This window comes from Notolepis coatsorum (genome assembly GCF_963971535.1).
Source record: "Notolepis coatsorum genome assembly, chromosome: 11".
Taxonomy (NCBI): domain Eukaryota; kingdom Metazoa; phylum Chordata; class Actinopteri; order Aulopiformes; family Paralepididae; genus Notolepis; species Notolepis coatsorum.
The window spans coordinates 94,520,694-94,537,170 of NC_140175.1; the positions used below are offsets into that span (position 1 = coordinate 94,520,694).

General features: G+C 40.6%; 1 protein-coding gene across 1 annotated transcript in view; it reads right to left on the reverse strand.

The window, feature by feature from the left end:
• LOC311237528 (guanine nucleotide-binding protein subunit alpha-14-like) overlaps positions 1 to 16,477 on the reverse strand; it is a 28,394-nt gene that overhangs the window by 3,172 nt on the left and 8,745 nt on the right. The window contains exons 2-6 of the mRNA XM_084325456.1: positions 12,508 to 12,692; positions 7,401 to 7,555; positions 7,100 to 7,228; positions 2,119 to 2,248; positions 1,815 to 1,968 (exon numbers count right to left, since the gene is read on the reverse strand). Of these exons, the coding sequence (XP_084181582.1) occupies positions 1,815 to 1,968; positions 2,119 to 2,248; positions 7,100 to 7,228; positions 7,401 to 7,555; positions 12,508 to 12,692 (753 nt within the window). The remainder of the gene's footprint in view (positions 1 to 1,814; positions 1,969 to 2,118; positions 2,249 to 7,099; positions 7,229 to 7,400; positions 7,556 to 12,507; positions 12,693 to 16,477) is intronic.

Here is a 16,477-nt window from a genome sequence, read left to right on the forward strand (position 1 = left end):
GTGAGTGACCTAGGTCCATATCGTATCATCATAATATTATTAAAATCATTAGGATAAGGGTTCCCTTGATAAGGATGAATGAAAAGGCTGTATAATATACAACACCTGTAGCTCAACTGCAACTGCAAAAACGGCTCAACTTATTTTCAAACAGGTATGGTGGTACCTATTAGGATATATATGGTATGGATTACTTACTGTTATTACTATCTGTGGTAGCTCTGCACCTACACAAATCGGTTTTTTGCTGCTGTGCACACCATTGATTTAATTGCCATATAAATCACATACAAATATCTAGGGCTGGGCGATACGGCCTCTAAATGATATCGCGATAACGATCTAAGACAATTTATATAAAAACTCTTGGGTGCCTAAGACTTTTGCACAGTACTGTGTTTTCTATCCACTTTAGCCAAACACACACACATATATATATACACACACTACTGTGAGAAAATAATAATCACACACAAAGGGATAATGGCTTATAGCAGACTTAATGATTTTAGAATATTTCAGATAATGAAATTAAATGTTTATATCATCAACTATCCAGTTAGTATTTATACTGTAACGTTTGGCTACTTTAAATCATTGAATGTAGAGAGAGAGCGAGAGAGAGAGAGAGAGAGAGAGCGAGAGAGGGCGAGAACGCGCGAGAGAGCCAGCCCCCCCCCCCCCCCCCCCCCGGATTTTGTTTTAGGTTCGCGTTTTGATCGTCTAAGCTGCCGTAGGTGATGATGTCACACTCGAATGTAAACAGGTAGAGTTTAACACACAGAGATGGAAACTGGATGATATAAAGAAACAAATAACCAATAAATATGAAGTTATGTCTAAACTTCTGTTGTCAAGCGTCGTCAATATAACCCACCCCCTTTCCTCACAAATGGAACTAGTGTTGTGGAGTCCGCTTTGAGCGTTTTCCAGGGTTAGCATCTAACGCTAGTTAGCTTAGCCTAGTCATCATGGATAACTTGGTTAGCAGCTAACGTTAGCCCATTGCTTGCGTCAATTAAATTGCATGTCATTAAAGGTCCGCGCTGGTCTGTCTTATGAAATTACAATTGCATGTCATTTAAGGTCCGCGCTGGTCATGTGTCTATAATGAAATGAGAGGACAGCTCTGCGCAAAAGCAAGTCTCATCTCAGCCGCAACATGAACAAGTAGAACAAGCCGCGATACATAGAGTATACTCGATATATTGCCCAGCCCTACAAATATCTAACTATTACTCCTCTCTGAACATGAATATAAAACAAAAAGGTGATCTATTAACTGTGTAAACCTTATGCAATATTAATCATTGATATTATATAATTCAATATTATACTTGAAATCTGTATGAACTGAGTAGTTAGTATCAAATAAAATAAGATGGAACAGCTCCATGCATTAATTGAATAAATAACTATTTTCTCATTACCAGTATGGTATTGTTTAAATTGTACAGATTTTGCACATCTTTGTCAGGGAATTCCAACAATTCTGAAACTGAATGTACCAGTTAAATGTAATCATCCCTCTCTCTTCTTATGTCTAGTCAAGCCAGGTTGTGGAGGAGAGAGACAGGGAGGAACAGGCTGTAGACTACTTTGCCCGTCCTGAGCCTGCTATGATGCAGGTGTTTTTACATCACCACCCAAAACAAGATTCAGCCAAGAGCGAGTGAGTACACTGGTCCACTTGCACTGGTACACTTGTCCATGGCACTTACTACCCAGCTTTGTAGTGGTTTGGGGGAATAGTACAGTAGGTACGCATATTTTTGTCCCAGTCCACCCCCTACAGAACAAACTGGATGTCTGACCTGTGAAGGTTGGAAAGTAGTCTGCCAAATGGGAGTTTGAGATCTTCTCTTCCAGCAGGTCTGTTTTGTTGAAGAAGAGGATTATGGAGGATTCTTGGAACCAGTTGTTGCTGGCGATGGTCTTGAACAAGGCTTTGCTCTCCTCCAATCGGTTCTGCAAAGACAGGGTTTAAGATCCACCTCAGTTGACGAAACTTTAATTCAAACGTAACAATATTGACAGTGACTACAGTTATTAGAATGACAGGAGGGAACGAATGAAGAGACATTAAGAGACATCGTAATAAAAGACTTTTGGCCTCACGTCCTGCTCGTTCTCGTAAAGGACCTGGTCGTACTCGCTGAGAGCCACCAGGAAGATGATGGATGTGACATTCTCAAAGCAGTGGATCCACTTCCTCCTCTCAGACCTCTGACCTCCTACATCCACCATCCTGGAACAGACAACAATGGCAATGGTGATTTAATGCAATGAGCAATGAAGTGAACACAACATCAGCAGTTGAACTCCTCAAACTCTTGAGGCAAAGAATATTGCAGACTGCGTTTCTTAATATGGACATAGTTCTACTCCTTTTCCTCATCATTCCAGTCAACGCTCTAAACTTTCCTTTGTTAAAAGTAGACGGTGCGTTCAACTATGCAACAACAAAGACTGAGCCACCTCGTCCTAATGTCCATCAAGCAGGACATTCTTCAGGCCTTGGATTTGAAAGACAATCAAAGAAGACCAGAAGAAAGCACTTCCGAAGGTGAGACAATGATGCTATTTTTATTCTGGTTCTCTGCTTGTTTTTTTTTATTGAAAAGACTTGTTCTTGTGTTGCTGCTGCTGTGCACAAAGTCTTATTGAGTAAGTATCGTCTGATTTTGATGATAAACCATTTTATGTTCATCGATAAGGAGGGGGCTCCATTTCTGTTGCTGTCCAGGGTGCTGAATGTCACCTCAGCTTCACTCGCACAGGCCTACTTGATGTAACCTGGCTTCGTCTTGACTTATGGCATATTGACTTCTTGGCATATTGCCTTATTGATGAGTTTCATATTGTGTTAGAAAGAGCACTGATTAGGAGGGCACTCCTTTTACCATTTGTCGCTCGCAGGGTGCTGGATTACTGCTGCCTTGGCACATTGTGAAGGGAGGTGTGCACTTGGAACTTGTAGCAAATGAGTCAATGAAATGCAGTCAACAGCCTAATTGTATAGAATAAGTGTGACAGAGCTTTTCGTTTTTAGAATAAAGCCACAGTAGCCTAGATGGGATGAAGCCACAGTAGCCTACTTCACAATAAATAGTTTGCAGGGTTCCCACAGACATTGCAAAACGAAATTCAAGGACTTAAGTACTTTTCCAAGCACTATTTTTCATTTTAAAATGGCATTTAACCCATTTAGACCTAAAACGCCTGCTAAAAACGCCTATTAAAACCTATGCAATTATTCTACACAATCTCTTAAAACCTGAGGTTTTTTTGGAAATATTTTCAGAATTGTCAATCTTCATTAACACTATGATCGCCGGGGACGAGTTAAGACGTCATTCCTAGCCATGCTCATTCTGCCGAAGACGCCGTAACTCGTCTTTGATGTCAATATTTCAAAAATCTGTCATCGAAATCATATTTCCTTTCCGGAGCCCTGAGATGTACTGGTGAGCTCCACTCAACTGTCTAACGGTTCGAGAGCGCCATCTGGTGGGGGAGGGGCGCGCCAAACAGGAAGTGCTCATCCATATGTGCTCCGGGCACTCGCGATCGGTAGCCGGACTCCATCTCAACACACTGGATGATCAATCGCTCGCCCTAACTCAATAAACAACGTTATTTGGACGTATATAGTATTATACAACCTGGAAATGGTTCATCAGGATCAACATCCCATAATCGAAAACGGTCTACTCCACGCTGATTGTCCAACGGCGCGAGGAACATACGGTAAGATTCAGTGTTATTTTCTAACGTATTCCATATAAACTGCTATGATGAACAAAATATGACCCACTCTGGATGAATCATCTAACGCTGCCCACGGAATTATAAACGATCCCCCGACCATCCGGTCATCATCAGATCATACGTAGATCATTCTAGAAGTACGTCCAGTTGAAATTTTTCATCTCGCGCCGATCGCTACCAAACTGTATTTCATCATCAATATAATGCATTTGGGGCTATAAATCAAGTTCTGGATAAAGCTGCAGAAAACGATAAAAACATACTTATACTTTAGACCATACTTTAGTATGAATATGTGAATGAAAAAGTTTAACGTTGCTACACCCTGAACAATACATATAGGACATTGAATGGGCCATAATAATGGCAATGTAGCAATAGAATTTAAAAAGTTATAGCCCTGCAAAGAAGGGGAACTTCTCCATAGACAAATAGAGCTGGCGAGGGATGGTAAATTATGAATTTAACCCATGGCGATTAAAGTGTTAAAACCTTTTATATCAGGGGAGCTCCAGTAGCTCACCACGTACCTCGAGCGCTATTTCGGCGCCGGGGACAACCGTGCTCGTCACGGATCTGGGGTTTAGCGAGTTCGAATCCCGGACTGCAGCCGTGCCTTTCCCAGAGTGTCTTCCCCCCCATCTGAACCCCTTCAGCCTGTTTCTGTCGGTCATCCTTGACCAGAATAAATGCGATAAACGCAAAAAAGAGCCAGGGGAATGGCCAAAGTTTAAAAAAAAAAAAACCTTTTATATCTCAGCCTCTGGAGCAGGTAGAAACGTGAAATGAAAACCATTTGATAGATTACAACTTGGGCTTTTATTTGAACATCATTAACACTATGGTCGCCAAAACCGTCGTACGACGTCTTTCCTCGCCATGCTCATTCTGCCAAAGACGCCGTACCAAGTCTTTGATATCAATATTTCAAAAATCTGTGATCGAAATCATATTTCTCCCCCGGAGACTTGAGATCTACTGTTGAGCCCCTCTCAACTCTCCAACGGTTCAAGAGCGCCATCTGGTGGCCGATCGGCGGATCGCCCAGGGCGGAAACAGGAAATGAAAGCTGGTGCTCATTTCAATTCGGTCCGATCACTCGGTAATAGTCTCAGGACTCGAGCTGATCACAACGGATAGCAATCCGTTACCAATAACTCGATAAACAACATGATTTGGACGTATATACTATTATACAACCTGGAAATGGATCGAATATTTCTACATCCCATAATAGGAATATTTCTGTTCAACGCTCATCGCCCAACGGTGCGAGGAAGCTACGGTAAGATTCAACGTTATTTTTCAAAGTGTTCGATACTAACTGCTCTAATGATCATATCACCCACACTAGATGAATCATCTAACGTTGGCCACGGAATTATAAACGACCCCCCCCCCCATCCGGTCATCATCAGATCATACGTAGTAACTTCTAGAAGTACGTCCATTTGAATTTTTTTATCTCGCGCATATTCCTATCAAACTGTATTTCATCATCAATATAATGCATTTGGAGCTATAAATCACGTTCTGGAGAAAGCTGCAGAAAACGATAAAAACATACTTATACTTTAGACAGTATTTTAGTATGAATATGTGAATGAAAAAGTATAACGTTGCTACACCCTGAACAATAGATATAGGACGTTGAATGGGCCATAGTAATGTCAATTTAGCAATACAATTAAAAAGGTTATAGCCCTGCAAAGAAGGGGAACTTCTCCATGTTAAATAGGGCTGGCGAAGGATGGTAAATTATGAATTTAACCCTGGCGATCAAAGTGTTAATTTACTATAATGTGCATTGACATTTATAAAAAAAATCTATAAACAACCACAAATATAAAATACTAAATATAAGATACTGCCACCTAGCATGATTCGGCCGACATTGCAATCTTGATGTCTCAGAATGATTCCCAATGATACACTGAGGTCTGTGAGACTGTATAGAATATTAAAATCAAATAAAAAAAAATTATGAAAACGATCAAAAACCCGAGATTTCTCGGGTTCTGGCGCTCAACCGCTGGCGAGATAACCCGAGAAATGTTGGGTCTGGCGCTGAAGGTGTTAATAAAATTAAAAAAAATTAAATCCCAAAGCATTCCCCCACATGTATTTCAGCGAATCACAGCACTTTTCATTACTCACATACCTTGAAAATGGCAACACTGTCTGAAATGACCTAAACGTTGCATCAGGTCTTAAAGCTAACTACACGCACATGTAGCATCCAGCCTTAAAGGTATAAACACACACACGCAGCATCAGGTCTAAATAAGGATACAATGCTTGTTTTTTGTAGAAAAAAAAATCTGACCCAATATTTATGGCTTAAAACCAATTTCCGACAATTAGTTACACTTTAGATGAATACATTCCAATTTAAAAAAAGATAAAAAAAAAGATTAAAAGATTAATAAATCAAATTTCTTGATTCAGATTTTTTTTTATCATGGATGAACAAAACTTTCAATGCGAATGGTTGATTTGAATGTCAATGACTTTTTAAGCACTGTTAAAAAATTGGCTGTTTAAGGAATTCCAGGCCTTGACTTTTTCTTGATAAAAAAATCAAGCACTTTAAGCACTTCAAGGACCTTGTGCGAACCCTGTCGATAACTGATTTCTGCTGTCCCTTCCATACCTGTGACTGTTTATAATTCTATTCTAAATGTTGTTAGTTAGTTAACTAGCCAGTCAGCCTTATTTAATATATATACACACGCAGAATGAGCCCATAGTAGATAACTTTCAAGACCCCTACGCTCTGCATATTCTGGCTGCCTCAGACCCACCTCTATCCGAGCTCCAGGGGGGTCATCGAAACAAAGCAGGCTATTCTCGGTCCTCGCTCCACAATGGTGAACGAACTCCCCACCACATTCAGGACAGCTGAAACCCGGTTAATTTTCCGCCGTCAACTAAAAACACACCTCTTCTGTCTTTTTGCCATTATGTACCCTAATACTATGCTACTATTCTTATACTACTACCCATCTTGCTAATATGTCTATACTACTATGCACTCAGGAGTGTAACACTCAAGCTCGATAGCCTACTATTTGACGAACAATGCCACTGACCCTTAGCGGTCAGAGATGTACCCCTCCTGGTGACATGTTGTTCACAATCTGGATAAAATTAAAAAATCTAAAGCTAAATTACTCAATTGTAAATTGTAATAACTTCCAAGGATATGAACACAGACAAGTCAGAGACTTACTGGTCTGTCTTTTCCATTTCTTTTGCCACAGATTCCCTCTTTTCCATTTCTTTTCCCACAGATTCCCTCATCAACCAGAGTACCAAAGAGTCCTACCTGAAGATGACCGTCTTTAGGTCGAAGGGGTACTCTATGATGCCCGTGGTGGGGACCCTGACCCTCAGGATGTCCTGCAGGGTGGGGATGTATGACCGGTGCGTGACTCTGTCCAAGTCACTCAGGTAGCTGACAAATGAACAACAAAAGATCCAGTTCAACACTCTTAACACATAGCATTTCCTGTCTAAGCTAGAGTGGATCAAAAGGAGCAACATCAGGAAACTAGGACTTGTCGAGTGTAGTATTTGGCAGCTGACATTCATTGAGTGATTACAGATGAGGTATACGAGAGTCTCACTATTTGCAAGAGTCAGACAGCTGGAACTCCCTCCTGCGGCCGTAACAGCTTTGAATACCGTGGTCGTTCCAGACACTCTTGATGGCGTCCACCTGCGACGGTTCTAAGGTGGACAGTTGGTCTCCGTCCACCTGGCTCAGCGCCTCCGCATGGCCCTAGAACACACAACACAGACTATTATTATCCATGCCATCTCTTCACTGACAAACAGACCTTAAGAGGAGCTACAGTAGGCTATTTCAACCTTGACAAAGAGACCTTAGACGATGTACGGTAGACTATTCCAACCTTAACAAGCAGACCTTAGAGGATGTACGGTAGGTATTTTAACCTCAACAACCAGACCTTAAAATACGGTAGGTATTTTAACCTTGACAAAAACTTAAATCATCATGTATGTAGTGTGCTTGGTGTTAATATCTGAAGACACACACAGACAACGCACTAAAAGAATGCAAGATAAGCGACACAGCCCTCTTGCACACATGAACATGTATTTAAAAGTATGTATAACGAAGGCTTAAAGTGGGCTATTTCAACCTTGACAAAGGGACCCTAAGAGGATCTAAGGTAGGCTATTCCAAGTAACCTTGGAGTTGGGCTCCCAAATGATCAACTTGATTGATTGATTGATTGATTGATTGATTGAAAACTTTATTAACAGATTGCAGAATGGGTACAGTACAGGGTAGGAGGGGTGGGTGGGGGACACTGTACAACTGAACAAGCAAAAAGTGGGGATCCCTCAGATGTGAATAATTATCGTCCCATTTCTAAGCTCCCTGTCCTGGCCAATGTTTTTGAGTCCCTTGTGAACACTCTACTAAAGCAATTCCTATTAGAAAATAACATCCTAAGTGAGGTTCAGTCAGGCTTCAGGTCTGGACATGGTACTATAACTGCAGCCATGCTAGTGGCTAATGACATAATCAACACACAAGAAACAACATTGTGCAGCATTGTTTGTTGATTTATCAAAAGCATTCGACTCCGTAGACCACAAACTATTACTGGATAGACTGGACAACATTGGCATTGGACAGGAAAGTGGTAAATTGGTTCAGAAATTACCTCTCAGACAGAACACAATGTATATTTGCAGAGAACTACAAATCAAGTTTTTTTAGAAATCAAAAAAGGTGTTCCCCAAGAGTCTGTTTTGGCTCCGGTTTTATTTTCTATCTTTATAAATGACCTGGGAAATAAAATCCAGACAGCCAAGCTGCATCTTAATGCGGATGATACAGTCCTGTATACAAGTGCTCCCTCCCTTACTCAGGTTATCTAGGACCTCCAGGCTGCTTTTAATTGTTTTCAAACCTCCCTTTTTGATCTTAAACTAGTTTTAAAAGCAAAGAAAACTAAATGTATGATGTTCACAAGGGCTCGTTCACAGCCAGTGAATCATGCTCATATTGTTACGCTAAAGGGAGCAACCATAGAACATGTTTCATCCTACAAGTATCTTGGGCTATGGCTGGATGAAAAGCTATCTTTTAAAGTGCATATTGGAAACCTCACAAAGAAACTTAAACTAAAACTTGTTTTTTTCTTTCGCAACAAACAATGCTTTTATTTTGAGGCCAGAAAGAAACTTGTTCAAGCCACATTCCTGTCTGCAATTGACTATGGTGACATAATATATATGCATGCTGCCTCTTCACTGCTAAAAAAGCTAGACAGTGTGTACCATGCTTCTCTGCGCTTCATCACTAGTGCCAAAGGGGTTACTCTCCATTGTGTGCTTTATCAAATGATAGGTTGGACCTCTCTGTACGTACAGCGGAAATCCCACATGTTTGTTTTTATATATAAGGCCGTCCTAGGGAAGCTTCCCCTATATCTTTCCAATCTAATTTGCTTTGCCTCTAGCAGCTACCATACCAAGTCCACAAGATGGCTACTAAAAAACAGAATATACACTGAACTACAGTAGGAAGAACAGCTTTTTCAAATTTAAATCTCTATATAACTTCCTACAAGAAGAATGTCGCTGCTTTCTGTAGTTTCTGCAAACAAGACGTACAGGATTCTTGCTCAGCAGAATCCAACCACCCTGTTAATTAACATCTGCATACAAATGCAGTTTTACAAGTTTATATAATTGCACCTTTTTTCTGTCAATAACCCAGATCTGGTTATTGTGTACATGGGAAGTAGCCTACTACACTATACACTTATAAGTTTCTGTTATTGTGTAAGTGAAGTAGCCTACTACACTATACACTTAGTTTCTGTTATTGTGTAAGTGAAGTAGCCTGCTACACTATGCACTATGTACCTCTCACTTACACAATAAGTGTATAGTGTAGTAGGCTACTTCCCATGTACACAATAACCAGATCTGGGTTATTGACAGAAAAAAAGGTGCAAATATATAAACTTGTAAAACTGCATCTGTATGCAGCTGTTAATTGTAAAACATGTTATCTTGAACAGGCACCTCTTAGACCATTTGCTAACAGGGTGGTTGGATTCTGCTGAGCAAGAATCCTGTACGTCTTGTTTGCAGAAAACCACAGATGGATCCCAACCACGTTTGGTGTCCTGGACTACTTTTAATTCTAAAACAAGGAACATGAAGAACACAATGATGGCACATTCTTCAAAGTGATCCATCTTAACGTGCCTATAAAAGAGGATTGTTAGGGCCTGCCCCCGCCACCCCCCCAGCTCATGTTAAGGCCTCCCCCCCCCCTCATGTTAAGAGTACTCCTGTTACCCTCCTGTCCTTGGCAACACTAATGTTAATGCAGCTAGCTAACGTTAACTAGAAGAAGTACAATTAAAAGAGATGAAAATTAAATATCCTGTGGCCAGTCCTCTCAGGGCACCATATTTCCTCCATTATTTTCTTGACATGGACGGTCGGCCAACCCGGAAGCACCACAGCTGGGGGAACCCTTTATTTTATGTAAGGTCTGCAATGAAACTTCCACCAAAGCTGGGTAGTGTTAGTGGCCAACGGCAATAAAGAAAATACTTCATAAATGTTCCTGGATAATAGTACATAACCTGCTCACAACCCACTGACCCGATACCTGACCCCCAAGTGTGACAGACATCCTTTCTTTTTTTTTTTTTTTTGGTCTTTTTCCCCCTCCATTTTCCTCCGATTTTCTCCCATCCCAATGTTAGTCGTATGCCAATTCCCAGTCCCTTCCTGATCGCTGCGCACTTACCCCCCACAGTCAGATCATCTGGGAGAGTGGAGGCTACCACGTGCTTCCTCCGACACACGTCCAGCCAATCACCGCTTCTTTTCACCTGGCAGCGCGGATTCTCATTGAGAGGGCGTAGCGTGTGGGAGGACCACACTATCCCCCTCACGTCCAATCCGCGCTTAGCAGGCGCCCCGACCGAACTGTAGGAGTCGCTGTTTACAACGACCCGGACCCACCCCGCCAGCTTCTCCCACCCTCTGATACAGCCAATTGTATCAGTGCAGACGGCCAGCCAAGCTGGTGACAACCCCGGAGCTGTGAGCCGGATTCGAACAGGCGAATCGAGCTCACAGCTCCGGGGCTGGTGACGAACGCAATCTCCGCTCGGCCACCTAACCGCCTGACAGACATCCTTTCTTATGAGTGGTTCCCAACTTTACCATGCCAATGATGACCCATCAGCTTAGTTGTCAGGGCAGAATATCTTGTACAGCAGGGAGAGGGGAGTGGTTGGTGACTCGCAGACTCTTTTCTCGTAGCCTCCAGCCAAAGCTGTCGTTTCCAGTAGTCAACTCCAAATGTTATGTCACAGACTCCTACATTCATTATGACAATTGAACTACTAACAAGCTACTACTAACAAGCTACTGTGTAATGGTACTTTATGACACTAAGGCTGTCCCCGAAGCCTGTTTTTGCGATTCGAACTTCGTCAGGGTTTTTCAAACGAAATTTAAAAAAAAATTGAAATAATTATTATATATATATTTATTTTTTTTATAAATATCCTCAAACTAAATCCTCAATTTGAATAAAGTGATTAATCTGATTAAATTAGTTTTTTTTTTTTTTTATTAAATCAACTTTCTTTAATGAATATAACTCATCAGTTTTTAATACTATAATATTAGTGTAGCCTAATCTTGATCTGCAACTGAAGAAAAACCCCATTGGTTTAAACAGAATGAATAGAAAAAAAAATTGAAAAATATATATATATATATTTTTTTAATAAAAAATGTTATTCTAATGTTGATTTAGAATTCGAATGCCAACGTAACAAATTAAGGTTCGAAGGTTCGAACGTTCGAACGTTTGGGCTCAGCCCTATACGACACTAGGTGTAACTAGAGTTGAATACGTCTCAGGGGGGACTATACGACACTAGGTGGAACTAGAGTTGAATACGTCTCAGGGGGGGACTATAGACACTAGGTGGAACTAGGGTTGAATACGTCTCAGGGGGGACTATAGACACTAGGTGGAACTAGGGTTGAATACGTCTCAGGGGGGACTATACGACAGTAGGTGGAACTAGGGTTGAAGAATTGGGATTTTTGTTGCTTTTTTACCGAACTCGTACCGAACCATGACCCCAAAACCGAGGTACATACAGAACCGTGGCTTCTGTGTTCACTACAAAATGTAGCTAAACTACTCGTTTAATTACATGTCACATCACTGCAGCGAAAGATCTGGGATCCTAAATGTCGTTCCTCTATAAAGGTAGGCTTTACCAATCTCAGAGTTGAGATCCTAAATGGGGATATGGAAATGGGGTCCCTAGAACTATGCCAATGGCAACCAGAAATACATTCACAACTGAGGAATGAAAAGTTGGTTTTGCACTCAAGTCACACAAACATAAAAAATATGATGCAGAATTGTCAAACATTTTGGGGTAATTGGACGTTTCCAACCACAAAATTGCCAAAGAATTTAAATGTTGGGAACCCTTTATTTTATCTAAGGTCTGCAATGAAACTTCCACCAAAGCTGGGTAGTGTTAGTGGCCATGGCAATAAAAAAAAAATACTTCATAAATGTTCCTGGATAATAGCCTTGTAGAAATAGTACATAACTTGCTCACAACCCACTGACCTGATATTAACGTTATAAAAACAATATATAGTCAAATTTTAAGAAGATGATAAGCGTCTTACAATATTCTTGTCATCTACGTAATCGATATGCAGGGCTCTCATGGCGCGGATCAGCGACTGGATGGCCAGGATGATGTTCTGACACACAAGGCTGATGAAACCCCTCTTGTCGGCGTCATTGTACCCAGAGCCGTGGATGATCCGCATCTGCTTGATGAAAGTGCTCTTCCCACTTTCTCCGGTCCCTGGGCAGAAGAGATGAATGAGAACGAGGGATGAAAAATGGAATAAGATCAAAGCAATGCCAGAAATAGGACGTATGTGACACGCACAGGAGAGAAAAAAATCATCTCAACATCAATCAGCACAAACAGAAAAACGCTGCAGTCTTAGGAGAGCAACAAGATATTCACAAGTGGATTTCTTCTCACAGTTTAAAAGTGGTTGTGCGAGCCCCGAGTGTGTGCATGGTTTGTTTGTGTGTTGGCTAATATATGCGTCTTCGCAAACATGTGTGTATATCCCCGTGCATTATGTGCACAGTATGTGTGTAGAGAGAGTAGGGATGTAACTAGGGGTGGGGGGAAAAATCGATACGTAGTAGTATCGCGATACTTTGCGTGGCGATACTGTATCGATACAGGGACGCCAAGTATCGATATTTAATTATTCATAAAAATAAAAATAAAAAATGTGTTAAGGGAGTTGCATTGTTAATTTCAATACCTGTAATAGTACAGTAGTCCACACACACATGTGCATTCAGTTAAGTTGGAATATGACTGTAATACAAACAGTTCAGTTCGTCGGGTACATGTGACAGATTGATTGATTGATTGATTGAAAACTTTATTAACAGATTGCAGAATGGGTACAATACAGTACAGCTCAATACACACAATTGTTAAGGGGATGCAGACCAGAGAAAGACTTTCGTCTTGTTTACACCAGGGTCCCCCATTTTCAATTCATCAGGACATATATGACATACATGACATACAGATAGACAGTACTGCTACATCTATACATTTATGACATATCAGATTTGCAAATACAGTACTGTTTGTGATACAGAAGGAGTCAAGAAAAGGGAGTATATACATTTGACGTAGAAACTGTACATTGGAGGAGGTTGGGTGGGGGGGGTTGGGTACACTGGGATATTGACAACCATACTGGGTAATTTACATTGGAGGTGGTTGGGGGGGGGGGGCACACTGTATAAACAAGCAAAACTGTACATTGATAAGCAAAACTGTACATTGGTTACAGTGTTTACATCTGTCTGCTTGAGAAAATACCATGTTCTGCAATAAAAATGATTGAAGTGAGATTAACAGACTGAACTTTATTTTATTAGATAAAACATGTTGACAGTTTTACTTTGCAGTTGAAAAAAGGTAATAAATAAAATTTGATCAAAAGAATTATAATAATAATTTCCGCAATACTCAGCGTATCGCGATATATTTAGTATCGCGATAATATCGTGACGCAAGTATCACGATAGTATCGTATCGTGAGGTCTCTGGCGATTCCCACCCCTAGATGTAACGGTGTACCATTTTAAGGTATACGCGGTATCAAGCAACCACGGTTCTGAACCGCAAGCCTTTTCCATGCAATACCGTGGCCACGGTATACATTTATATTTTGTCATTTAGCCTATATGCTTTTATTTATGTCATGTGTGTTTTCAGTAGACAGCGGAAAATTGGACGAGTTTCGGCAGTCCCAACTGTGGTGGGAAGAAGTTCATTCCACCATTGTGGAGCGAGGACAGAGAATAGCCGACTTCTCTTTGATGAATGAAATTTAGGAGCACAGTGAAACATTTTCAAGTAACAGCGTTTATTAACAAACTATTTATCATGTGCATATTATACTGTGCGTGTGTGTGTGCATACTAAGGGACAAACATCTGTGCAATAGCACATACCACCAAAATCACACATTGGCCCATGCCGCCTACTAAACGCAAAATATATTGGTTGTCCAGCTGCTTTTGTATGTTGTAGTGTTGTTGTCACGATACCAACATTTTGACTTTGATACCAATAGGAAAGGTAATGGAATATATTATTAAATGACAGCACATGGAAAGTTCTTTATACAATTCTTTAATCAATTATAATATAAATTTATATTTTGACGCTGAAACCAGGGGCGGAGCTAGGGGGTGGCTACCTGGGCTCAAGCCCCGGATGTATTCTGAAAAGCCCCGAATCTATTTAAAAAAAAAAAAAAAAAAAAAAATTTTTATTTTTTTTTACAATTCATCATTGTTACATGAAAATATGTTTGCACCAGATTTAGCAGAAGCTAATTTCCATCTGTGGTCTATCCAGCTGCTAACTGTATTTGAGTGAGTTAAGTCTTGGTGTTATGGTAGACTCAGACCTAAGCTTTAAATCACAATCAACAAGTTGACAAAAACTTAATTCTTCCACCTTAGAAACATAGCTAAAGTACGGCCATTTATAAATCAAAAGGACGCTGAAAACCAGATCCATGCCTTTATCTCAAGCCAACTCGACTACTGTAATGCACTCCTTACCGGCCTCCCGAAAAAATACGATGATAACTATTTTATTGCAATGCACTATTGCATTATTTTATTCTATTTTACTAACTATTTTATTGCACTGCACTATTTTACTTTGTATCAGTGAATCATAGACGCCTGGCCATAAGAGCATTCGGAGCATCTCTGCTCTCCCACTATTGAACTTGGGGGAGCAAAGGTATGATCTTGCTCCACCACTTTTTGATTATATGAAAAATATGATATATCCCCCCCCAATATATAAATCTAACCATAACTATGTTATGGTTAACTGAGTTTTATAGTGAAAAGAGCAGCTTTATTGGTCAAGATTGAAGGCTCTATATTGCAGGAAATTGCACGTACAGGTTCATTAAATTAAAAAAAAATCTGTCGTGGAGGGGGTCGTGCCGGACCGCCTCCAAACCACCCCTTGCATGCCAAAAAAAAAATAATAAAAAAAACAAAAAAAACAAAAAAAAATAAAAAAAAGGGGCCCATCTGGGCTAAGCCCCGGATCTCCTACAATCCTAAATCCGCCCATGGCTGAAACGTAATTAATCAAATTATTCTGTTACAGCTGCTGAGCTATATACTATAGATCATCAATATCTTCCTTTTGAATTAAATAGGTTCAGGAATCAGGATTGTTAGCAGAGAGAGAGAGAGAGAGGGAGAGACTAGCTTAGTTAGCGTTAGCAGGCTAGCAGCTAACATTAGTTAAGGTTTTTACCGCAGGAATGGCGAGGATGCAAAGCATATTAGACAATTGGACCCGTTGCTCGCAGAGTTTACATTACACATAGAAACAGCGCGACTCGCAAGAGGAGTTGTCACAGGGCTGAATAGCTAGATGTCATAGCTTCTAAAATGTAAGGTCCGCGCTGCTCTGTCTATTATGAAATTACAATGGCGCGTTGACACGCCCACTACGCAAAGGTATTACTCGCACACTGCTCCTAAATGATTTTTCAGGTTTGCACAAATAAATGTTTAGGGGCAAATGCGAGTGAAATGGTTGCACTGTAGAGCCCTGGGTCTGAGGAGGTCAGAAGAGTGTAGGGGTCACACACATCCCACTTCAAGCTGTTATCTTGAATTGCAACAGTGGACATTGTAATTTATTACACATTACACATTACTGCACTAGATTACAAGGCCATTTAATTTCCGATGAACTATCTGATGTTGTGCGGCACAGGCATGTACACAAGTTTGAGTTCAATAAAGCAATATTATTATTCAAAAAAAGATAGCTAGCTAGCTGCATTAACATTAGCCTAGTTGGTTGCGGTACCGACGTTAGTGTTGTCCGTTTGTTTTTCCCGATGGACCATAGTACGTTTAAGAAAGAAAAAAAAGGGGAAAGAAAGGGGGGGGGGTACTGTATACCATGAAATTCCATACCGTTCAATCCCTAGTGGGAGTATTCTTTGAATTTCTTAATTATCCTTCCCTCTGTGCTCTGTTGAGTTACCAAGACGT